This window comes from Aotus nancymaae, unplaced genomic scaffold, assembly GCF_030222135.1.
Source record: "Aotus nancymaae isolate 86718 unplaced genomic scaffold, 86718_ANA_hifiasm-v0.15.2.pri h1tg000033l, whole genome shotgun sequence".
Lineage (NCBI taxonomy): Eukaryota > Metazoa > Chordata > Mammalia > Primates > Aotidae > Aotus > Aotus nancymaae.
Genome location: NW_026988447.1, coordinates 41,201,124 through 41,228,141, shown reverse-complemented (window position 1 = coordinate 41,228,141; position 27,018 = coordinate 41,201,124). Strand labels below are relative to the sequence as shown.

Sequence of the window (27,018 nt, the reverse complement as noted above, 5' to 3'; positions counted from 1 at the left end):
AGTGGGTGTTGAACAATGAGAACACATGGACACAGGGAGGGGAACATCACACACTGGGACCTGTTGGGGAATGGAGGGCTAGGGGAGGGATAGCAGGGGATAGGGGGATAAGGGAGGGATAGCATTAGGAGAAATAACTAATTTAGATGACAGGGTGATGGATGCAGCAAACCACCATGGCATGTGTATACCTATGTAACAAACCTGCACATTCTGCCCATGTATCCCAGAACTTAAAGTATAATAAAAAAAGAGATTTTTGTGAACCTAAGTGCTATTAATGAGGTTAAAATTTATGTCCAAGTGAACTGTGTTCTAAAGTTCAGTCTCTCAACTGTTACTAAATGATCGTATTCTCTCAGTAGACAGTATAATGCCTATAACCCTGGTAGATCTCAGGAAGATGCAAAGAAGTTTTAAAAATCAAATGGGGAAATTTTAACTTTACAAAAGCAATAGTTGATGAGTTGATTTAGGGTTCACGGTGGTCTTTGTTTATGCAAATGATTTGAAATAGTAATGTATTCTCAAATTAGAAAATGAATTAACATGTTTATTGATTTTCATTGAACTAATGTGAACCCATTCTGTGTTGACACAACTTGAGCAAGAGTCCATGTTGGCCTTAGCAATCAGGTGCAACATTTCCTGTCTTCACTACATTCCCTCGTTGAGTTTCACCTTCCTTCTACTGTGGTGTAAGGGGAAAAGTGCATGTTGAAGTCATAAAGACAGAAATTCAGACTCTATTTAGAGATTGTATGTTTCTTTGTGCAACTACCTAGTCTCTGTTAGATTCAGATTCCTTATCTCTAAACAGTCAAAACTAAGACTAAACTATTAGGATTGTTTGGGGATTTAAATAAAAGCATATATAAATTCTCCAGTAGTGTGCTTGATATGCACTAAGAAATCAATAAGTTCCTGGAAATCTTTAAAGAACAATATAAATGTTTAACTGTTAAGAAGATACCACAAAACACAATCTAATAAAGTTTTTAACCTTACAAAACTTAATGCAGGGCAGAGAGGTCATCAGGAGGGATGAGAATAGAACCAAGCCTCAAGTAAGAGATGTGGCAAAAATCTAGACATATTATCTTAACTGTCAACCTAGGTACAGAGCTTCTTGTGTTTCTTCTATTTTTAAAAAACTTAGAAATATAAATTTGAATGCAACTGGTGTTCTAGAATATCTCATATTTAAAATATACTTTTATACACTTTAGAATCTAGTGCAGCGTAGAAAAAAATAAGATATTAATGATAATTTACTCATTCATTTTAAAAAATACTAAATATATTACCTACTTTAAAACAGACAATTATATGGGCAATAGCATAAAATAAAAAATAAGAATTTATTTATTTATTTATTTTTGAGACGGAGTCTTGCTCTGTGCCAGGCTGGAGGGCAGTGGCACAATCTTGGCTCACTGCAACCTCTGCCTCCTAGGTTCAAGCGATTCTTCCGCCTCAGCCTCCCGAGTAGCTGGGACCACAGGCACATGCCACCATGCCCGGCTATTTTTTTGTATTTTTAGTAGAGACGAGGTTTCACCATGTTGGCCAGGATGGTCTCGATCTCTTGACCTTGTGATCTGCCCGCCTCGGCCTCCCAAAGTGCTGGGATTACAGGCATGAGCCACCACGCCTGGCCAAAAAATAAGAATTTATAACCTAAGTTTCTTTGTCTGTGTTCTGCTGCTATCGCCACATACTGTGTAATTTATAAAGAGTAGAAGTTTATTTGGCTCACAGTTCTGGAGGCTAGGAACTGTGGACCTGCATTTGGTGAGTGCTTCCTATGGGTTATTTCATGTCAGAGGGCAGAAGGCATCACATGGTGAGGAATCATGTGAGACAGCGAGAGGAAATCAGGCTGAACTCATTCTTTTATCAGAAGCCCACTCCCTCAACAACTAACTCCCACTTCCATGATCGTGGCATTAATACACTCATAATGGTAGAACACTGATGGTCTAATCACCTCTTAAAGGCCCTACTTCTCAACATTGTTACAATGACAAATTTCAAGGTGAGTTTTGAAGGGAACTTTTAAATCATAGCAAGTTTCTTTGAATAGATCATTTAGTGAAACTGGACTAAAGGCCACATCCTTTGCCTATCACCATGGTCTTGACATATACAAAACATCCAGATGAAAATTTGTATTTTTTAATCAGTCTTATTTTATTTTTGTTTGTGAATAGGAATAAATATTTGATTGAACCTTGGAACGTTGCCATCATAAAACTAAAAAAATTTGTGGCAGTGTGACTTAGTTTTTTTTTTCCTATTAAATTATTTGATTGCTTCTACATCTACTGATAGCAACAAGGTTCAAAAAACAAAATCATACAATTCCAAAATCCAGTTTTCTGCACTTTGTAAAATGGTAAGGTATTTTGATTATTTTGTGAGTCCTGAATTTTCAGGTTCTCAGTATGTATAAAACTTGATATCTATATTTTGATAAAGAGAATAGATATTATTTACTATATAAGGATAATAATTATACTTAATAGTCACTTCTGGCCCAATAACTATATAGTTAGTGCTATCTTCACACATGCCTGATTCTGCCATGTAGTTTGTGAAAATGTATTTAAAATGTGAGTGATGTAAAGTACTTTATCAATACTGAAGCCATTTCTCAACCAAACTACTTCTCTATTATTTCCCCGTTTTGCTATCATTTTATAAGACTCCTTGTATGTTTAAATATAAGGTCCTCAACAGTTAATTGTTTTACTAAAGTAGGATAAAACGTGCTGAAATATTTGTTTTAAGCTGTGAACGTAATAGGAATGAACATATTACTGGCTGCAATATGGAGTTTTTTTTCTGCAGTTTCTATTAGATATATGCTGTTGCTATGTTTATATAGACACAAAGTAAACTGTAGAAGCACGGAGCTAGCTCCAACAAGGATATGTCTTTGTTGGTATAAAAAAGAAAACTTTTAAAGATATCTATTTCCATGCTATCTTTCAACTTTAAAAATTATGGAGCACAGCCAATTTCTGAACCTTCAAGCTTAGCTACTTGTTTCCTGGCTGATCTCTGGGACCCCACCTTATACACAAAATCAGTAGTATATGCAGGCAGCTTTACTCTTCAGAAAGAAGAGAGAAGCTTTTCTCAGTGGAAACTCCTGCCTGCTAACCTATCTGGTTAACATCAAAACATACATGAAGATGTCATACCTCTCCTGACAAGAAAGCAACAAAACCATATGAGGAATGACAAAGAGAGAATTAATCACTAGAAAGGTCTTTGTATAAATAATCAGTCCTTTAGTTGTTCTGAGAAGCTGATACATGCCAAATACAGGCTTTGTCTTAGAAGAATACGGTTTTCAACTGATTTGATCTTCTCTGGTTTATTATGATATACAGCAGAAAAATAATTTTTAGTTTCATTTAAAAGATATTCATTTGTAATCCTGGCCATTAACCACAATATGAGAGCAAAGCCCCTTATTTATGCTTTCAGGCTCATTTATTTAAAACATGGTAGCCTTATGGGTTTGTTTTGTGGCCTTGCACAACTTAAGAGTCCTACAACCCTAGTGAAGACTACCTTGACATCACTGGACATCTCACAATAAAGATTGTCAATGAGATGTTCACATAAAGTTTGAAATATTTATGATCTAGAGCTAGCAGTAGTCTTTCTGACATTGGTGTGTGATCTTTCTTGTAATGTTTGCTTGCATCTCCACCTCAGTTTTTTAATTAGAGTAAATAGAAGTTACAATATTAAAACTATACGACATATCCCTAGTTCTGCTTTCTGCTTTAGTTATAGGATCATCGGTGGAAACTCTCAGTTCACGATCAACCCATCCACAGGACAAATCATCACCAGTGCATTGTTAGATAGGGAAACAAAAGATAATTATACTTTGGTAGTGGTCTGCAGTGATGCAGGCTCCCCAGAGCCTCTTTCCAGTTCAACCAGTGTGCTCGTCACTGTGACTGATGTCAACGACAATCCACCAAGATTTCAACATCACCCATATGTCACTCACATCCCATCTCCTACTCTACCAGGTAATCAACCAGATTCTGAGGCCACATGGATACAAGCAAACTGTGTATCAGACATTTCTATAAAAACATTTATGATATTTTACATATATATTTCTTATGTAGCCTAATTTTGTAAATCCTCTAAAATTCAGGTTGTTTTGTCTAGTGGAATTGAAAAATGTTTGAAACTTGAAAATGAACCCTTTCTTCCCAAACCAATTGTATATAGGGTTTTATAATTGTTATGTATTACTATTCTTAACATTACTTGAATATTATAAATAATTAACATATCTATTACATCATAGTTAAGGATGTTTATGGCCTGAGGTATAATTATGTGTAAGTTCCCTAAGAGGAGGGACATTGTATCTACTTTGCAGGCCACACCCCACTATCTGAAACATGATCTGGAAGGTAATAGGCATTCAAATATATTTGCCAGTGGAAAATGAATATTTTACTTCAATTTTTCATAGCTACATTTTCAAAAAATTTAATAAGTGGATAATTCTTAAAAATATTTATTTTATTCGAGGTTTTACAAACAAAAATTTTTCTGTTTGTAAGTTTATGGAGCCATTTATTGGCTAACATGAATATTGTCAATATGAAAATGATTCATAAATGGCTCCATGTATGTGCCAACTTTCTCTCAAAAGGAAATGTCAACATCAAAGTGATAAATACCTGCTAAAGGTCTTTACATGAAATGATGATGGCAAGCATGGTTCCGATTACATCCATTACACGTGTGATGGTGCAATATAGAATTTCCTATGCAAAATGAGGTATGCTTAAGCATCTTTTCCTCATTGGACTTATTATAATTAGTCAGAATCACTGGCCCTTTAAAATAAAAGATATTTTACTTTTGTTACCATTTCTTCTGTAGGGGTGAGAGTGCAGGTTTGGGAATGGTTTCTGAATGAGTATATTGAAAATATGTCCTTATGGCAGCTTTTCTGCATACTTTTACTGCAATCTGTTTCACTGGCACTCAGTATAAGTACTAACTTTTGGAATCCAAATGGAGTCCATTATTCCTCAATTCTTATTTCTACTTTATAATTATTTTAATTGTCTTATGTATATATATATGTGTGTTTGTGTGTATACACACACACATACACATACACACACATACTTTTTCTTCATATGATAATAGTTCACATATAAAGGAATTTTGTCATAAAACAGTGGAGATAAGGAATCAATGGTAATGCACATATGATTTTTGTTGACATGATTACATATAAAGTGATTTGAAGGTATTTTAAGACACACTAGAGCAACTGTAGCTTTGCACTGGGTAGAAGCACAGCGTTTTGCAGAGTTCGCATATTATATTTCTTGGAATGTTGTTTTATGTGCAGCTTTTTTCTCCTAGAAACTATGATTTTTGAATTATTAGCAAGTTCTTTACCTATGCTTCTCCCAAAGGCATACTGAAAAATATTAAATTCAACAGACTATATGAATTTTAGTTAGAAAATGGCAGGTTAGTCTCTGAAGACAATTACAAAGCAGATTTGACTTGTGAACTTCAGAGAAAATACAGGAGATACTGTTTTCCCCAGTAATCCTGACAAAATAAGGTCATATCAAGCAGCAATAGGGTGTCATATGCACTTACCTGCTACCAATTGTTTTATTTAAATTCCTCATGGTTATAACTGCACACTTTATCTTTTATAGGTTCCTTTGTCTTTGCGGTTACAGTCACAGATGCTGATATTGGACCAAATTCTGAACTGCATTATTCTCTTTCGGGTAGAAATTCTGAAAAATTTCACATTGACCCACTGAGGGGAGCCATTATGGCTGCCGGACCACTAAACGGAGCTTCAGAAGTGACATTTTCTGTGCATGTAAAAGATGGTGGCTCATTTCCAAAGACAGATTCTACAACGGTGACGGTTAGATTCGTGAACAAGGCAGATTTCCCTAAAGTCAGAGCCAAAGAACAAACGTTCATGTTTCCTGAAAGCCAACCAGTCAGCTCTCTTGTCACCACCATCACGGGATCCTCTTTGAGAGGAGAACCTATGTCCTATTATATTGCAAGTGGGAATCTGGGCAGTACTTTCCAGATTGATCAATTAACAGGGCAGGTGTCTATTAGTCAACCTCTGGATTTTGAAAAGATACAAACATATGTGATATGGATAGAGGCCAGAGACGGTGGTTTCCCTCCATTCTCCTCTTATGAGAAACTTGATATAACAGTATTAGATGTCAATGATAATGCCCCAATTTTTAAGGAAGACCCATTTGTATCTGAAATACTGGAAAACCTCTCCCCTCGAAAAGTACTTACTGTTTCGGCAATGGACAAGGACAGTGGACCCAATGGACAGTTAGATTATGAAATCGTTAATGGCAACATGGAAAATAGTTTCAGTATCGATCATGCTACTGGTGAAATTAGAAGCATTAGACCTCTGGACAGGGAAAAAGTATCTCATTATGTTCTAACCATAAAATCTTCAGACAAAGGGTCCCCTTCTCAGAGTACTTCAGTAAAAGTGATGATTAACATTTTAGATGAGAATGATAACGCCCCTAGGTTTTCTCAGATATTTAGTGCCCACGTTCCTGAAAATTCCCCCTTAGGTTACACTGTTACCCGTGTCACGACTTCTGATGAAGACATTGGGATTAACGCAATTAGTAGATATTCTATAATGGACACAAGTCTTCCATTTACAATTAATCCCAGCACAGGGGACATTGTCATAAGCAGACCTTTAAATAGGGAAGATACAGACCGTTACAGAATTCGAGTTTCTGCACATGATTCTGGGTGGACTGTAAGTACAGATGTCACAATATTTGTGACAGATGTCAATGACAATGCTCCAAGATTTAGCAGACCCTCCTATTATTTAGATTGTCCTGAACTTGCTGAGATTGGCTCCAAAGTAACTCAGGTATCTGCAACAGATCCTGATGAGGGATCGAATGGACAAGTGTTTTATTTTATAAAATCTCAGTCAGAATATTTCAGGATTAATGCCACCACTGGAGAGATTTTCAATAAACAGATCTTAAAATACCAAAATGTCACTGGCTTCAGTAATGTGAATATCAATAGGCATAGTTTTATAGTGACATCTTCAGATCGAGGTAATCCTTCCTTCCTTAGTGAGACAACAGTTACGATCAATATAGTGGACAGTAATGACAATGCACCTCAATTTCTTAAAATTAAATATTTCACTCCAGTCACCAAAAATGTTAAGGTTGGCACAAAGTTAATCAAAGTTACAGCAATAGATGACAAAGATTTTGGACTGAATTCAGAAGTGGAATATTTCATTTCTAATGATAACCATTTAGGAAAATTTAAGCTGGACAATGATACAGGGTGGATTTCAGTAGCATCCTCCCTGATTTCTGACTTGAACCAAAACTTTTTTATCACAGTCACTGCAAAGGATAAGGGAAACCCTCCACTTTCTTCCCAAGCAACTGTTCAAATAACAGTCACGGAGGAAAACTACCATACGCCTGAATTCTCTCAAAGCCACATGAGCGCAACCATCCCTGAGAGCCATAGCATTGGGTCCATTGTCAGAACTGTTTCTGCAAGAGATAGAGACACAGCTATGAATGGCTTGATTAAGTACAGCATTTCTTCAGGAAATGAAGAAAGCATTTTTGCAATCAATTCATCTACAGGTGTATTAACACTAGCCAAAGCTCTTGATTATGAGCTATGTCAGAAGCATGAAATGACAATTAGTGCTACAGATGGAGGATGGGTTGCAAGAACTGGTTATTGCAGTGTGACCGTAAATGTGATTGATGTGAATGATAACTCTCCAGTATTCCTCTCTGATGACTATTTCCCTACTGTTTTGGAAAATGCCCCAAGTGGAACAACAGTTATCCACCTAAATGCAACAGATGCTGACTCTGGAACAAATGCCGTGATTGCGTATACTGTACAGTCATCTGACAGTGACCTCTTTGTCATTGACCCTAACACAGGAGTCATAACCACTCAAGGCTTCTTGGATTTTGAAACCAAGCAGAGCTACCATCTTACTGTGAAAGCCTTCAATGTCCCCGATGAGGAAAGGTGTAGCTTTGCCACTGTTAATGTACAATTAAAAGGGACAAATGAATATGTGCCACGTTTTGTTTCCAAACTTTACTATTTTGAAATCTCAGAAGCAGCTCCTAAAGGTACTGTTGTTGGAGAAGTGTTTGCTAGCGACCGTGATTTGGGCACTGATGGGGAGGTACACTATTTGATTTTTGGTAATAGTCGAAAGAAGGGTTTCCAGATCAGTAAGAAGACTGGACAGATTTATGTTTCTGGAATTCTTGATCGAGAAAAAGAAGAAAGGGTGTCTTTGAAGGTACTGGCCAAGAACTTTGGTAGCATTAGAGGTGCAGATATAGATGAGGTCACTGTAAATGTCACCGTGCTTGATGCAAATGACCCACCCGTTTTTACTCTGAACATCTACAGTGTGCAGATCAGTGAAGGGGTCCCAATAGGAACTCATGTGACCTTTGTTAGTGCCTTTGACTCAGATTCTATCCCCAGCTGGAGCAGGTTTTCCTACTTCATCGGATCAGGGAATGAAAATGGTGCCTTTTCTATTAATCCACAGACAGGGCAGATCACCGTTACTGCAGAATTAGATCGAGAAACCCTACCCATCTATAACCTCTCAGTTTTGGCTGTTGATTCAGGGACCCCCTCAGCTACAGGAAGTGCCTCTTTATTAGTCACCCTGGAAGATATAAATGATAACGGGCCCATGCTGACTGTCAGTGAAGGAGAAGTCATGGAAAACAAACGGCCGGGCACTTTGGTGATGACCCTTCAGTCCAGTGACCCTGATCTCCCTCCAAATCAAGGTCCCTTTACCTATTACTTGCTGAGCACAGGTCCTGCCACCAATTATTTCAGCCTGAGCACTGCTGGAGTTCTGAGCACAACCAGAGAGATTGACAGGGAGCAGATTGCAGACTTCTATCTGTCTGTGGTTACCAAGGATTCTGGTGTTCCTCAAATGTCTTCCACAGGAACTGTGCATATCACAGTTATAGACCAAAATGACAATCCTTCACAGTCTCGGACGGTGGAGATATTCGTTAATTATTATGGCAACTTGTTTCCTGGTGGGATTTTAGGCTCTGTGAAGCCACAGGATCCAGATGTGTTAGACAGCTTCCACTGCTCTCTTACTTCAGGAGTTACCAGCCTCTTCAGTATTCCAGGGGGTACTTGTGATCTGAATTCCCAGCCAAGGTCCACAGATGGCACGTTTGATCTGACTGTCCTTAGCAATGATGGAGTTCACAGCACAGTCACGAGCAACATCCGAGTTTTCTTTGCTGGATTTTCCAATGCTACAGTGGACAACAGTATCTTACTTCGTCTCGGTGTACCCACAGTAAAGGACTTCTTGACCAACCACTACCTTCATTTTTTACGCATTGCCAGCTCACAGCTGACAGGATTAGGGACTGCTGTGCAACTGTATGGTGCATATGAAGAGAACAATAGAACGTTTCTTTTGGCAGCTGTGAAGCGAAATAATAATCAGTATGTGAATCCCAGTGGTGTAGCCACCTTCTTTGAAAGCATCAAAGACATCCTTCTCCGGCAGAGTGGAGTAAAGGTAGAATCTGTGGATCATGACTCTTGCGTGCATGGCCCCTGTCAGAATGGAGGGAGCTGTCTAAGAAGATTGGCTGTGAGCTCTGTATTAAAGAGCCGTGATAGTCTTCCAGTCATCATTGTGGCAAATGAACCTCTGCAGCCCTTCTTATGCAAGTGTCTGCCAGGATATACGGGTAGCTGGTGTGAAATAGATATAGATGAATGTCTCCCATCACCTTGCCACAATGGTGGAACCTGTCACAATTTAGTGGGAGGATTTTCATGCAGCTGCCCAGATGGCTTCACTGGTAGGGCCTGTGAGAGAGATATCAATGAGTGCCTGCAGAGCCCTTGCAAGAATGGTGCGGTCTGCCAGAATTTTCCAGGAAGCTTCAACTGTGTTTGCAAAACAGGATACACAGGTATGACAGTGTTTGTACTTTTCTCACTAAGACTTTAGCCATGTCAAGTATAATAGAAAGGAAATAATTTTATCATTTTCCAATGATTTCCATATAAATGAGCATAATTGTAACAAATATTTCTAAACATTTGCTGTCGGTCAAATACTGTTCCAAGCACTTTTTATGTGTTTATTTTATTTACTTCTTACAAGAAAACTTATGAGGTAGAAATATTTTCCAGTTTCTACAGGCAAGAAAATTGAAGTAGAGAGAAAGTAATTAAGTTTTCTCAGGTGATTTAATTACTTGGCTGTAATGTCACTATGCAAGTCTAAATTACTTTATTGGCTGGGAATTCAACAATAAGAGGTTTTATGTCCTACGTTAGTATAATACACTTATCACACTTAAGTTTAGAGTGAGTTTACATTTAGTCCTAGAATGAAGAAAGTGCAAATTCATTAGGTATTGATAAGGAATATGGAAAGTACTACTGGTGTGAACAAAGGCACATCAGAAGTTAAATCCAGAAGTTAAACTCCCTGAAGAGTATCTTACAAGAGCAAAAAGAGAATATCTTCTTATAAGAGTATTCTAGATATTAAAGAATATGAAAAATGCAAAACCTAAGATTTGGACTATTTTATGTGTTAAATAATTGTTTGTCATGATTGCTGTTGATTCTTTATCATTATCCTTTTTATGATCTTTTAAAATCATAGTCATCATTATTATTGAAATGTGATCCACATCATGAGAAAAGCAAGGATCATGTTTTCAGATTTGATTAAAATGGTGTGTTATTTCTAATAGTTTGGTAGAAAGCACAATAGCTTTCTCAAGAAAGTTAGAACACAGCTGAGCCACAACTTACCTTGACAGACTAAAAAGCGGCATTAAACATATAGCAGAAAAAAAATTTGAATTAGTCTTTGGCACCCTTGTGGGATATGATGTCCACGTATACCTACATCTCTACCTATTTCTACTCCATTATCTATATTATTATTCTCTCTCAACCTATCTATTAGTTGATCAGTAGCTGATGATCCTTTACATGTGAATAAATGTTATTCTGTTGATAAGTTTGAGGAGAGCCAAACTCTATCTTATAACTTGCATGCTATACATTTGTAAAGCATACATATTACATTGGGTTACTGTGTAGTATTTATAAACATAATTTACAGTACTAGTAGTATAGGTAGTATCAAGATACATTGCTCCAGTTTCTGTAGATGTATTACAGAATAATATTTTTTAAAATGTCTTTAAGCAAATGCATTTGTATGTTATATTTTTTAAAGTGCCCATTATGTGTATACTGATGGTTTTATATTTGGAGAGTTGTATCACTTGAGGAAAATATAGAGCAAGTTTGAAAATGTTAAAACAGAACATACAGCCTTTGCCTGCTAAGGAAATAACTTTGAAATATATATGAAGAAAAAGGGGCAGAAAGCATATGTAATAGAAAAACTAATCAATTTCATAGAATCTGATTCAGCGATAGCTTTTGGGAGATCACCTAACCTTAGCTGACCCTCCCTTTCTCCATCTGTAAAATGAGACTAATCATAATTACTTATCTTTTAGGGTTTTTGTAATGACTAAATATAGTGTTTGTAAAAGACCTAGTATAGGCCAGGCACGGTGGCTCATGCCTGTAATCCCAGAACTTTGGGAGGCCGAGGCAGGTGGATCACCTGAGGTCAGGAGTTCAAGACAAGCCTGGCCAACATGGTGAAAACCCATCTCTACTAAAAGTACAAAAATTAGCTGGGCATGGTTGTGGGCACCTGTAGTCTCAGCTACTTGAGAGGCTGAGGCAGGAGAACTGCTGGAACCCAAGAGGCGGAGGTTGCAGTGAGCCGAGATTGTGCCGTTGCACTCCAGCCCAGGCCAACGACAGCAAGACTGTCTCAAACAAACAAACAAACAAACAAAAAACACCTAGAATATTATGCAGTGTTCAGTAATTGCAGTCTAATTAGTAGTGTAATAATAGTATTAGTATAGTGTTAGTATTAGAGGAGTACCACAGAATTTTAAAACGACATGCAACCTGAGTAGCAGAAGTGATCTGTAAGTCTTATGAGTTATGTCCTAAGATCATGAATAATAGAGCTATATACATGCTGAGTTCAGGATTTCTAGAACACTTTCCTCACTCTTTCTTACATATCTCCAAAATTACTTTATTGGCTGGGAACTCAACAATAAGAGGTTTTATGTCCTATGTTAGTATAATACACTTATCACACTTAAGTTTAGAGTGAGTTTACATTTGGTCCTAGAATGAAGAAAGTGCAAATTCATTAGGTATTGATAAGGAATATGGAAAGTACTACTGGTGTGAACAAAGGCACTGTTTGCTGATTTAACATAAAGGTTGGGTACGTTACTTCTCTCTGGCTTCTTTCTTTGTTTCATTTCGTTTAAATATACATTGCATATTTTTCTAAAAGTGATAGTTGAAACTTTTAAAAATGCCTTTTTTTACATCATAAAATATTAATAACATTATCAAGTAGTTATGTAAAACACTTTTTAAAGCTCCTTGCATTATAGACATGATAACATTTAGTTCTCACTACTCCATCAGATGGGGATTATTATTATTATTCCAATTTTGAAGACGAAAAAATTAAGTCTTTGAGTCATTAAAAGAGATTAGACAACTCGCCTCCAGCTGTGGCACAGAAAGTGTTCTCACTGGTTTTTTACTAGAAACTTGGCTCCGGAGCCTCTGCTGTTTATATGCATGTCACACTCATTGCACTTGGATTTGCACTTGTTATAGAGCATTATGGTGAGTACTTGATATCATTTAAGAATGTTTTTCCATTATTCTCTTAATATTTAATCCTCGCAAAAAGCCTGTAAGACACTGTATTGTCTGAAACTGATAATTGAAACTACTCTGAGACTTGGAGGCAGGAAAGTATTTGCTCCAAGGAAACAGCTTACAAAATCTTCAAGCTGGCAAAGAGTACAGGTCAGGAGCATTCACTAATGGGTGCAGCAATAAAAACATGGCAGGCATTGCAAGACACCACTGCTGACCGCCTTGCCCACCTGCCGTGCTACACCAAGTCATCTGAGGAGAGTGGTTCCTGCTTTGCTTTCACTGTTCAAATAGCATCCAGTCTTTTCCACTGGCAGACTATAAACCTGAACCCTGCTGGAAGGGAGCCTAGAAAAGGTAGTTTTCAGACTTCCAGCTCTTGTAATATGAAAAGATAAGGACGATGCTATATGTCAGCAGATGATATCTAGCTTAGGAAGGTGTTATTATTATTCCTATTTTACATTGTAGGAAATTGAGGCTACACTCTGGTGACTACAGGGTCAGGACTGCCAAAGTCTATGTCATAAACTCTTTTTACGGAAGGTTGTTTGAAGTTCTATATTAACGTTACATGCTTCTCCTCAGAGTTCACCTCAGTCTCCATTTGCATAGTAGGAGGTAATCCAGCTGATAAGGAATGATGTAAACAAACACAAAATTGAACGATTGAGATGAATCTTGCATTTTTGAAATCAATTTTCAAATTCTGTATGAACAGATCATCCAGTAAAAATGGCAGAGAATTAATGTCTGACAGTTTTATTTCCTTTTTATTTTTAACAATAAAAACAATATAAGAAAAAATGTAAGAAAACAATATAAGAAAAAAACATAGTGAGTGACAAATGTTAATCCACACTTTAAATTAGAAGTGTGTTGCTTAAATATCTATAGTTTATTAATGTGTTTTTGTAGAGGTAATCTTTGAAGGCTCGTTCTGAGTTTTTCTTTTTAGCTGGTCTCTGCCGGATAGCCTGGCTAAGGAAGACAGAGGTCATATACCAAAACGTCTTAACATCTAACCTAGTCAGAGCTAGTAAGCCGTAAGACAGAATTTACACATAAGTATATGTGTGCCTCATAGAATAATTTTTTAAAAAATTACTCGTAATAGCTAGATTTTACTTCAGTTCACATGAATTAAATTCTAGTGCCATAGTAAAGATTCACTTTTTCAAGGCCTGTATATAATTTTTTGACCATCAGAATTATTTTAAATTACCTGTATTTTTTCATACTCTACTTTTGTAGGCTTTCACCTGCATTTTATCAATGATCTTCAAAGTCTGTGGAATTACAAATTGGAGCTACACAATTTTCTGAACTTCCTGCTTAAAATGATCCTCAGCCACTACCCATCCCCAACCCAGTTTCTCTCTCTCTCTCTCTCTCTCTCTCTCTCACACACACACACACACACACACCACTGCGTATTTTATGTGGATTTAGAAATTGTGCCAAAGATTAGAAGAGTAAGTGGCTTATGAATTGATGCAAACTAAGAGACTTTATCCTCAGAATCCCATAGGGTGTGATTAAATGTTAGCTGAACAGAGATTTTCTGTACAGAACTTATAAGGGTGCAAGTATGACAGTGAAAATCATGGAACAAAAAATACGAAGGGATATAGTTATTATCATGCTGTCACCAGTTAATTTCTGAAATACTCTTAAAGTTTATTTTCAAGTTTGTAACCATGCACATAATAAATATGAAACAACTATATTTTTTAATAAATGAGTGACTTAGAGGGAATGAATTTGTTTGTATAACATGTATTTCTGATCTCTTTTTCTTAGTTACTAGAAAAAGAACCAAAAGGAAATTGAAGAAAAAGAAGTAACATATTCACTTATAATCACTTCATATGTTTCATTAAGAAATTTTTCTTTTAATTTTTATATTAATATTATCATATAGAGGTTTGATTAACTGTAATATAAAAATGGCCTACACCATAATATTAGTGTAATCTTAGAAAAGATGGATAAAGTTTATTATAGTATAGGCTATGTGAAAAATGAATTTCTGAATTTTCACAAAACGTAATGATATCGCAAATTACTTTAATTGTCAACATGCCTCAGTGAATAAAATCCATTATTTCTGCCTCAGAACTCCAGGGATTTCTCGAGAAAACATTAGCCTAATAACCACACATGTAGTATTTATTTTCCCATACAAATGAAAATGTCTTGCATTTAATAGAACACTAATTAGAAAGCACAGTAATAGGAACCACGTCAGCATTCACTCCTGCTCCCAGGTTTTCGCTGTTGGCAGCACATCCCTGGCATTAGCTCCTTCATGGGAATGCATGGTGTTATAAAATGCAGCATTTTGATAGAGCTTATTTATAAATCTGACTCTTACAAAATAATTAGTTCATAGTCTCTTTAACCTTTTCCATTCATTTTCACACATCTGGATGCACTTTAGGTGTAGTATTTGGAATAATGCCAGGGGTTTATTGCCATATGGAGGTTTTCCTATGTTCTCAATTAAGTCCTGATATTTCAGGAAAGATGAGGTTTGTTCATTCATCACTTTTATGTCATTTGACAGTATAAAGAGTAAAATTTTTTCAGACATACAAAGTCATACAGACTGTGTATAGTAATTTTACTGAGAAACCTGCCAACATTTGCTTTCATAAAGATGGAAGGAGTAACTAAAAGTCATTCTTTTAAAATCACTATGGTCATGCATTAGTGTTGATAATCATGTGAACAGAAAACCATAGACTATAAAAGAAATTTAGTAAATACATGTGAAATGAAATTTTCTTTCAGATACAGAAGAGTGACTTATGTAAGAGAGAATAAAGAGTGCAATTATTTTGATTTGATTTGATTTGATTACTGAAAGCAGAATTAGGCAGTTTATATTAGGTGATACATTAACTTATAAAAGCATTAACAACTTAGGTTTCTGAGAAGTAGCTTAAATGCTTCTTATTTCTGTAGAAAATAAGCATATATTTGTAAGCTTATCATGAACATTATGTGTGTAATCGTATGTAATCATTTGTAGTCTCACTGAGGTTGTATTTGTGCGTGTTTTACAATACAAAGGTAAAAACGTTTTTTGGTTGTTGCTTTTAGTACTGGCAGCCTTTACTAAAACATGGTATTTTTGCTTTTGTTCCATGTAAAAAACCATAAGGTTATTGAAAAGGAAATTTAGATGAACTATCTTCATAGCTTCTTAACAATATGGGAAACATTTGCATACTGTGCAAAAGACAGCTACTTTTTGCAAAAATAATTTATAAAATTTATAACTGTCTAGAATGAATAGCATATATGTATTATAGAATTTATTTATTAATAATGTAATCAATTTAGACATAAAATGGACTTTTAGAGTTGCACATAGTCTTCTTTCTCCTATGTGTAGAAATACAGGCGATTTAAAAATCCTATTTATAGTAGTCTAATATATATCTATAATCTAAGATGTTAAATTGAAGGCTACATGAATCATTGGGTATCAAAAATTATCATATCTTCATGGAGTAGTCCAGTTTAACAGTTGAGAATAAATTTACTTCTATTCCACATAATCCAACATTAAAATGTGCTATTGGACAAGTGAAACTTGAATGTACATTCTTGTTGAAAAGACCATAGGTGACACAATAGATCCAGTTTATGTTCAACACATCATCACATCGTCTGACCCTGAACATGAAAATAGATGCAAAATTCCTCCTGTAAGTTTAGGAACGTCTGTGGATATCCTAGATTCCTATTGTGCATTTATTTTCACCTTAAGCAATTCCCATTTTCCATGTGCTAAGAATTTACACTTCTTCAAGCACATCTCCTTCCAGTTATAATAAATAGTGTATGGCAACACAATTAATTGATGCATGTCAAAACAATGAGATCAATTTATTCTTCTAAACAGCTGCTACAGCAGTAAACATATCTTAATAGAAGGAGGCCTCTTGAGTTCAAGAGGCATAGATGCCTGTCTTTGTGTAAGTCCTATCAGTATACTTCCAAGCCTGAAGGCATTTGGCAAGTATTGTTAATTGACTTGCAGCATTAATTAAGTTAATGATCCAAGATTTTGTTTCACAGTGCTTCAACACATCAGATTATTGTACCAAGAGCATGTTCAAGTAATTCAAACTACTGCATTCTGTGATCCTCATTATGCCATTAACACTACAATTTAAGTGGATAGACTTGCACAAAACAACACATAATTTTGTTGATTACTAATTGGGTAAAAAAAAGCACAAACTTTCCAAACCTGAGAAATATGCATTTAGAAGCTTTCTTTTGATCCTAAATAATATTATGGCATCCTTCTCTCACACAAAAGACACAGGTATTTTAAATAGTAATTTAAATTTAAATGTAAGTTTTTCTACTGTATCTTTGAAATTAAATATCTAGTATGGCAACCTTTGAGTTCATGAATTGTAAAAAATTTTTACTCATTAAATGGAGAACTCAGACTAAATTCTTAAATAATAAATAATTTACATGCTCCACCTCCAAGAAATATGGCTATTTTTTCCAAACTCAATAACAAATTCCTTTATTTAACACCTAACAAAGCTCTTTTATTCATTTTTTTTAACTTGTATTTTAGGTTCTGGGTACATGTGAAGGTTTGGTACATAGGTAAATTCATGTCACAGGGTTTCTTGTACAGATTATTTCATCAACCAGGGATTAAGCCCAATACCCAATAGTTATCTTTCCTGCTTCTCTCCCTTTTCCTACACTCCATGCTCAAGTAGACCCCAGTGTCTGCTGTTTCCTTCTCTGTCTCCATGCGTTCTCATCATTTAGCTCCTACTTGTAAGTGAGAACAGATGGTATTTGATTTTCTATTCCTATGTTAGTTTGCTGAGAATAATAGCCTCCAGCTCCATCCATGTTCCCACAAAAGACATGATCTTATTCTTTTTTATGGCTGCATAGTATTCCATGGTGTGTATATACCACATTTTCTTTATCCAATCTGTCACTGATCAGCATTTAGGTTAATTCCATGTCTTTGCTCTTGTTAATAGTGCTACATTGAACATTTCATGTGTATGTGTCTTTATGGTAGAATGATTTATATTTCTCTAGGTATATACCCAGTAATGGGATTGCTGGATCAAATGGTACTTCTGCTTTTAGTTCTTTGAGGAATAGCCATTATTAATTATTTGTAATTATCCACTAAGGAAAAGTAAAAAAAAAACTTTATTTAAAATTGAAATAATGAATTCAAGGTTGAATTTATATTTTCTTACCAATTTCTATTTATATTTGTGTATACTTAAAGAATGAGATTCTATTGAGAATTTAAGTTTTATAGGAAATTCTCAAAACTAGTATTTTATTAGTTTGTAACATCTTCTGCCACTTTGTAGTCACTGTATGTTTTAATAAACAAATAAGTCTTATTTATATTAGGGTGTCTTTCCACTTCTCACTCTGGAGTAACTGCAATAGCCTATAGTTTGTATTTAAATTAAACTCAGATGTCTATCTTAAAATATTTTATACAGGGTAAATGAGATAATTGATTCATATAAATTATATACACAAAAAGAACAACACGTAGATTTCATTTGTTGCTATTTAAATCAAGATTACAAAGGTAGTATTTCCAAATGAAATTCAAAAAGATATAGTAGCTTTATAGGAACAATGACTTGGGATTTATACTCATATATTTTTCTCAGAGAGCACATATGTCCAAGTATTTGAGAAAGTATACTTGACAGTATCCTCTAAATTTGTTACTTGTTATTTGTTCCTCATTTCCAGTCTTTAAGAAGTAAAGTTGGCAATTTTGTAACCCACTAACATGTTTTCATGATAAGAAGGTTATATTGAACACACTTGTAAATACATATATAAGTCTATGTATTTCATACATCTTACTTTTAATGCAACTCTAAAATAATTTTTTGGATAAAGAAAGGAATAAAAGGAAGTAAAATTGTACCTAGTCAAAAAGCACAAGTAAAAATTATGTATGCCTTTATAGTGAAAAGAAAAATGGAAAGAGTAGAATATTACTTTCCTGATGGCAACTAATAAAAAATATAGCCCGTAGAGCTTATGTATTTGCAACTGGGCAATACTGTGCTATAAGGAAAAAAACCTACATCATTAAAATGGCCTGTCACATACTCAGTTGGAAAACAAAATAGGAACGAGTTCGATGAAACAGCAACTCTCTGTTGAGAAACCAAGCACTATCTTGTAGTCATAGTGTTCCTGCCTATTTCTCAAATGTAGTACACTGCTACAGTAGTTAAAATCGGACTTCCGTGCCCATGAATTTGTAACTTGTTTATTTTCATGCTCTTGCCTTACAATAGAAATGTATTCTGAAATTGTTAGCTCAGTGTTTTGCCTTGTAAGGAGGTTCCCAATTTATTTATAAGGGGAAAAATGTTGTGTTTATAATTATACGATGTACAGAAATGGGCTTAGTTAGCAGTGTCATGAGATCTGACTCACACTTATAATTTCAGACCAGAACAAGTGTGGCTCCATAATCAAGCCACAAAAACAGAACCTAGTTAAACAAAATTTTAACTGTGTTTTAAGCAAAGATAGTATGATAAAATGAATTATCTATGCTCAGCAGTAGGTCTAGTTGTGCATATAGAATGCATATTGCTTCATGAGCTATCTAATAAATGCATTAGTGAAACTGGGTTTGGAAGTAGAAAGTAGCTTTACAGAAACAAATGCTTTAGCATTTACAATCCTACTCTCAATGAATAGAAATTGACTAAAAATTCTGTTACATCTCACTGCTTTGTGAAATTTGAAAATTAGATCCTAATGAATATATCAAATAATTATAGTACTTTCAAGTTATAGAACAGTGATATTAGAACATGTTAAAATTTAGGTAAAAATAAATGACAACAACAAAAACAAGTGGATCTTATACCCTAAGTGTTGTATACCAATGATCAACTACTCAACCATAGTTTTGTGAAACCTGGATATGGAAACAGAAGCCCTGAATTGGTTTGTGTCATAGTTTTATAGTTTCACAGACAATATATTAGCCTCCAAGAGGCTTTTCTTCTTCACCTGTGAAATGTAAGTATTTTCTTTGTATGGATTAATACTCCCTACTAAAGTGGAACCACAGTCTGAAGACACTTGTTTGCTTTCTTCACTGCCATATCCCCATCCATTATAATGCCTGGCCCATAATAAGCACTCAGTCAATTATTAGTTGATTCAATTTAACAAGATTGTATATAAGAAAAGTCTTTATAAACTGAAAAATATGCTGCTTAGATATTATCACTTAAGATGAAAGACAAAATATGCATAATCTGTAGTCAAGAATAAATTTTCATAAGAATTTGAAAATATGATGCATTTTCTTATTTCTTATTCTGCTTTACAATAGATATGTATAAGATAAGTGATATTTCTTGATAGTAGAAGGATTATAGTTTCATAATAAGATAAATTATTATCTTTGAAATACGTAAGTCAAGAAAATCTCTGCAGTAAAAAATACTGTAAGATTCAACTCTCCATCTATAAAATATAAAAAATGAAGGGACATTGAAAAGAAAATAAATTCAATGAAAGCATTTAAATATGTTTATTATGTCATTTCTCTGCAAACAGTATTTTCTTCCAAGATGATTATGTAAATTATTTTTAAAATATTATAATTAACTTTTTACAATAGGACAACGAAACAAGATTTTAAATTCTAAGATATTTTTCTAATTTCCTTATGTCACGTAAAATGTTTTTATATTTCTTCTTTCCATTATATGCCTTGGGAAAGATTTTTACATATGGTAATCCTATAATGTTGTTAATATATTTATGTGTGAGTTTTTTTAAAAAAATGAATTTGTATATTTTAGGGAAAATGTGTGAATCTTCAGTCAATTACTGTGAATGCAACCCCTGCTTTAATGGTGGTTCCTGCCAAAGTGGAGTGGATTCTTATTATTGTCATTGTCCATTTGGTGAGTGAAACTTATTTGTTTATATAAAATGTAAGTTCATTTTGGCACATAGTTTAGCAATTTTGTTTTATTATGACCATGAAAGACAAAGAAACTGTTGTTTTACATGGAAAGTAAAAAATCTTAAAGGTTTAATATTTGTAAAAGTTAGTTAATGGAAATCCCATTGAATACATTGCATTAATGGTTACTAAAAAAAGAGTCAACTCAAGATAATTGAATTAATGTTGTTTCCCTATGACATTTCCCCTCAAAGATTTATGGATGCCTTCTTTTTAGTTGAGAACTTATCAAATAAAACATTCTTTAAGCACTCTTTGATATCACTCTCTATTTCAAATCTTTGAGGAGTCAAAGTGAGGTTTGCTTGTTTGTTTCACTTTTGTGGATATTATGTTTTTAAATTTTCCTTTTTACATTAATTTTAAATTTTGTTTTATACATTAATTCAACCACTTTTATTAGAAGGAATTAGTAAGTATACATGAAGTTTTCATAATAGGTTTTTTGTAGCTGATACTACATGACTAATAAAATGTACGACTAATGTTTTCTTTTGAGGAAGAGAATTGTTAAAAAGAATTTTTTTTGTATACATACATATTTATTCACCCTAGCAGAATGAACTAAAAGGTCCTTCCAGGTCTTACCCAACTGTTACCAATTAATGTGCCAGCCAAAAACTATAAGAGATTGAGAGGAAGTATTTATATTAGCTTGGTTTGTTTCCTATGTTTGTGATTATTCCATTTTTTTAAAAGGCTGCTTTACCCGACAACATAGAATCCATCTCCAGAAGACTCTGTCTCTTTTCTTAAGCAAGAAAATACAAGGATATTTTATAGTCTTCCCTTGGCATATAACTGTGCTATACAGACCTGAAAACTAAAGCTCAACTTATAGTAGATAATAGAATTTAAAAGACATCTGCAGTCCCCAGTCACCAGTATAATTTACTGTTTTTAATTTCCAAACAATTTCATGACTATCTGTTTTTATTAAGCACAACATCAATACAAGGATAAAGACAAATGGAATAGAAAAACCATCTAATTTTGAGGAATATATTCTACCAATGCTTTTGAGGATCAGAAGTTGAGTGATTTGCCTGAAGTCAAAAAATGAAGTTGAAACAAAATTTCCCCAAGACAATGTAATGACTAGGACACAAATTTTTGTTTTCAATCCAGTATGACATTCACAGAACCTCTTTTTATGAGTTCTTTGAAATTCTCACTAACAATGCCCATAAAGTAATGAAAGTTCTATCAAGGTCAAAATAACCACAACTTTGGATCTCCAAAAACTTTTCATTTCTTTCAATGATGTTTCATAATCTTAAATGATGCTTCTTTCTACAGATAACCACAGTTAAGTTTCATGGTTTAACTTAAGATTTGGGGACAAAAGATAAGGGGATTAGAGTGTAAAGTAGAAATCATTTTCAAGTGACTGAACAGAGGTGTTCATATTTTTAGGGATTCCTTTACATTATAATTGTAAATTTGAGAATTTAAGAAAATTGATACACACAGTAACAGCAAGTTGCTACTGCAGTGTAGTGATACATCTGACGTTGCCTATTGAATGGAACTATTTTGGCATCCAAATGTACCTTCTTGTCACTCTGCTAGAGATCCCCAGGGGAAGACGAACAGCACAATGTAAATTAAAATAGACACAAATCACACATAGCTGGCAGTGTAAATTTCTACCCCTTTCCTTCCAGTGGCAAAGACAAAAAACACTATCTAAGCTTAGACATTCTCAGTTGACAACATAAGCACTTAGAAAACAAAACAAAAATCTTTGAAACACTACTATGTAAATTGAAATTAAAGAGATAAAATTAAAAACAAAAATGATTTTTATTCTCAAATTGAATGTGGGTGAAACATAGAAATAACAATGTCAGATAGAATGCCTCAAATAAATTGCCAGAGGTAGGTAGTTACACTTGTGTCCCTTAAAGAGAAAAACTTTATCATTTTGAAGTTGGAAAAAAGATTTTCGCACTATGTAGCTTCGCATCAGTAAAAGATTGGCTATTTGGATTTTTAAAAATTTTTTAGATACTTAGATTTTTAAATTTAGATTATGTATTAGGAAAAACATATAGTGCCTCAGACATTACAAAGGCAGCATGTATGATTGTAACTTCTTAGAATTACTTTGTTATTTTTAATAATACATATAATACACACTCACACATACATAAAACATATACACACACAATAGCCTATATTTTATATATGTACATATGCACATACACATAATAGGCTATTGTGTGTATATATGTTTTATATATGTGTGTATGTGTGTATTATATGTATAATTACTAAAACAATATCCTGTTATATATATATTATATATATATCTGTACTGACATATATATATGTTTTATATATATGTTTATATACATGTATTTTATATATGTACAGACATATGTATATAACATAGGACATTGTGTATATACGTATGTGCATAGGTGTATATATATGCACAATATCCTGTATTTATATACATACACACACACACAATAGCCTATATCTTAAAATTAATAAGGAATATTGTGTGAGTGTATATACAAATATATATAATGTGTGCATATATGTACATTATATGTATAATTACTAAAATATATATAAAAGATTTTAGTAAAAAAATAAATTTATTTTAATATTTTAACATAATATTTATAGATGCAATATCTTTTATTAAGGTAATTTTCATTATTTTTCTGGACTTTTAGTTAGATTTATTTCTTGGCATTTCATTTGAAAGGCAGATTTTAAAACCTCATTAAATTTTATTATTATATTTCAAAGACAAGATGCAACCTTTGTATAGAAATAGTACTAATATCTTTTAAGAATAAATTTTAAAAATTCCATAAAGAAATGTTTTCATGTTTGAAAATGCAGTTATCAATTGATTTAAAATGTAAGTATCTATATGCTTTCTACATATAATCAGCACATTGTTGTAGATTTATTAAAGTTTAATCAGAAGAGACCTAAGTGAACACGTAATAGAATTTTTTTCAGTAGTATTTTTATTTCAGTTATATGCTTTCTTTCTGCTTTTATTTTAACTTCACTTAACTCTTTCTGCATAATGTATTTATATATAAATTATTAATATATAAAAATTATAAATATTAAATATAGATGCCACAGAAATGTATAAAATACAAATATAAATTCTACATGATAGATATAATAAATATATAATGTATCAGATAAATTTATACCATGTATAATATATATAATCTATACAATATATATCATTTTTATAATTCCTTTGTCTTTTCTACTTCAGTTAAAGATTAAAAATTAAAAATAATGTATAATTTCTACTCTTTTATAATAAATACTATTTCAGCATGGGCAGAAAATGAAAAGATACATAACACAAGCTTTTGTGGCAGCTTCTAGGCCGTTTTAATTTAAAGAATGTTTTGCTATACAATGTGGTAGTCAAAACAACTAGACAATCAGTAGATATGTCCTCAAATTTTGGCTGTTTCTCTTGGTTCTGTGACCTTGGGCAAGTTTTAAATACTCTATAAAGTAATGGCATTAGTTCCTTCTAGCTGAACAACTCCCTCACTATAAATTTTATGCATTTACAAGACCTATAAAGCCAAAATTAAGAAATGAAGCCTTTGCAAGTTAATAAGAATCATGAGGTATTGGTGTGGATTAATTTTCCAATCATTTGCCACAGTCTACTATTATTTGTGGGAAAAGAATTTTGGCATAGCATTGTAACATCAATAAAACTCATTTTTCAAGTTTGAAAAAGAACCAGCACAAACAAATGGGAATGCTGACTTTCAGAAAAACAGACAGCTATTTTAAAGTAGCCTGTTATAAATCATACCCACAGAGGTTATAAAACAAGAAAGGATAAAAACTAAAGACAGTTATTTCCTTTCTTAAACCAATGATTCCACTTTCCTAATTTTGTGGCCCTTGAAATATAGGAACTGATTTAACAAAAATCAAAACAAATGAGTTTAGCATCTTCAATTGAGTTGAAATAGTTTTTAAGAACTATATATTGGCTGGGGTTGGTGGCTCACTCTGGTAATTCCAGCACTTTGGGAGGCCAAGGTGGGTGGATGACCTGAGGTCAGGAGTTCGAGATAAGCCTGACCAACATGGTGAAACCTCGTCTCTACTAAAAACACAAAATTAGCTGGGCACGGTGGTGGGTGCCTATAATCCCAGGTACTCCAGAGGCTGAGGCAGGAGAATTACTTGAACCCGGGAGGCGGAGGTTGCAGTGAGATGAGATCGCTCCACTGCACTCCAGCCTGTGCAACAGAGTAAAAAAAAAAAGAGCTATATATTATGAAGGAAGTATACTGGCTGAAAATTATAGCATAATAAAACTTAGAAAAGATCAACAAATTTGGACCGGGCATGGTGGCTTACGCCTGTAATCCCAACACTTTGGGAGGCTGAGGCAGACAGATCATCTGAGGTTAGGAGTTCAAAACCAGCCTGACCAACTTGGTGAAACCTTGTCTTTACTAAAAATACAAAATTAGTCGGGTGTAGTGGCAGGCACCTGCAATCCCAGCTATTGGGAGGCTGAGGCAGGAGTATTGCTTGAACCTGGGAGATGGAAGTTGCAGTGAACCAAGATTGTGCTGTTGCAGCCTGGGCAACAAAAGAGAAACTGCATCTGAAAAAGAAAAGAAAAGGAAAAAAAATCAACAAATTTTGAAACATTTCCGGGAAAGAAATCTCTTCAGACATACTCCATTCCACTAAGCCTATGATTTTTAGAAGCAAACACACATAGATATGCTCCCTAGACAATGAAAAATAATTGTATCAGTTAATCATTTCTGCCATGTCTTAAAGATCATTAATTCATAAAGATTGTAATTCTATTGTAATTTTAGTTTAGATGGAATTTTTTGGTAAGCAACAAAAATGTTGTTAAAACATGGCTCATTTTATAATTCAAAAGTATTTTAATCAAAATATATAATAAAATTTCTCTGAAAATTTATGCAACTTTGTCAATTCCCTCCAACAGGTGTCTTTGGAAAACACTGCGAGTTGAACAGTTATGGATTTGAGGAGTTATCATACATGGAATTTCCAAGCTTGGACCCCAATAACAACTATATTTATGTCAAATTTGCCACTATTAAAAGTCATGCCTTATTGCTTTACAACTATGACAACCAGACAGGCGACCGGGCTGAGTTTTTGGCCCTTGAAATTGCTGAAGAAAGACTAAGATTCTCTTATAATTTAGGCAGTGGTGCATATAAACTCACCACCATGAAGAAGGTGTCAGATGGACATTTTCACACTGTGATTGCCAGGAGAGCAGGAATGGTGAGTATTTCATCCTACATAAACCTCATTTTACTGTTGTTGTATATCCAATTAGATCTTGAAATAATGTATGAATTGGGATGCAAATGATGTTAAATTATGTTTATTCATTAAATGGACACTTTAGTTATGAATAACATCTTAGAAATAATATTTTTCTTTTGCTTATGACAACTCTGTCCAAAAACAATAAAAAAGAGAAAAAGAAAATAACCTAGTGAGTAAAAATTTCATTGATATTTTTTGTATATTTTTAAGGCCATGTCAGGACTATACTTAAAATAACTACCTTTCTTTCCTAAGTATTTCTGCCTTGACTGAAGAAACAATTTAGGAACAGAGGAGAAAGACTTTTCTACAAAATGTACATACCGTAATCAAAAAACACTTCATCATTAAAAATGCTAACAAGTATCTGAGCTTTCAGATATAATATTTTGAAAGGAATCTTTTTTTCTGAGCAGTAGATCTCAACAGTAGGCTTAAACATATTCAATAAACCATGCTGTAAACAGATGCTGTCATCCAGGCATTTCTGTTTACTGACAGAACACAGTTCTTAAAGACCCTAGGATTTTTAGACTGGAAAAAGAGCACTGGTTTCAACTTCAAGCCACCAGCTATGTTCTCCCCTGACAAGAGAGTCAGCCTATGCTTTTAAGCTTTTAATCCAGGCATTCACCTCTCATAGTCTTTTTGCTGGTGATGGGTCTTGCCTTGATATTGGTGGTTCCTGACTGAGCAGGGTAGTAGTT

The 27,018-nt window shown here is 34.0% G+C and overlaps 1 protein-coding gene across 2 annotated transcripts in view; it reads left to right on the top strand.

Annotated features, from left to right (window-relative positions):
- The window catches only part of FAT4 (FAT atypical cadherin 4), a 178,510-nt gene that overhangs the window by 126,852 nt on the left and 24,640 nt on the right, over nt 1-27,018 (top strand). For both annotated transcript variants that reach the window (XM_064383905.1, XM_012473052.3), the window contains exons 9-12: nt 3,808-4,058; nt 5,736-10,085; nt 20,796-20,900; nt 25,956-26,263. In XM_064383905.1, coding sequence (XP_064239975.1) covers nt 3,808-4,058; nt 5,736-10,085; nt 20,796-20,900; nt 25,956-26,263 — 5,014 coding nt within the window. The remainder of the gene's footprint in view (nt 1-3,807; nt 4,059-5,735; nt 10,086-20,795; nt 20,901-25,955; nt 26,264-27,018) is intronic.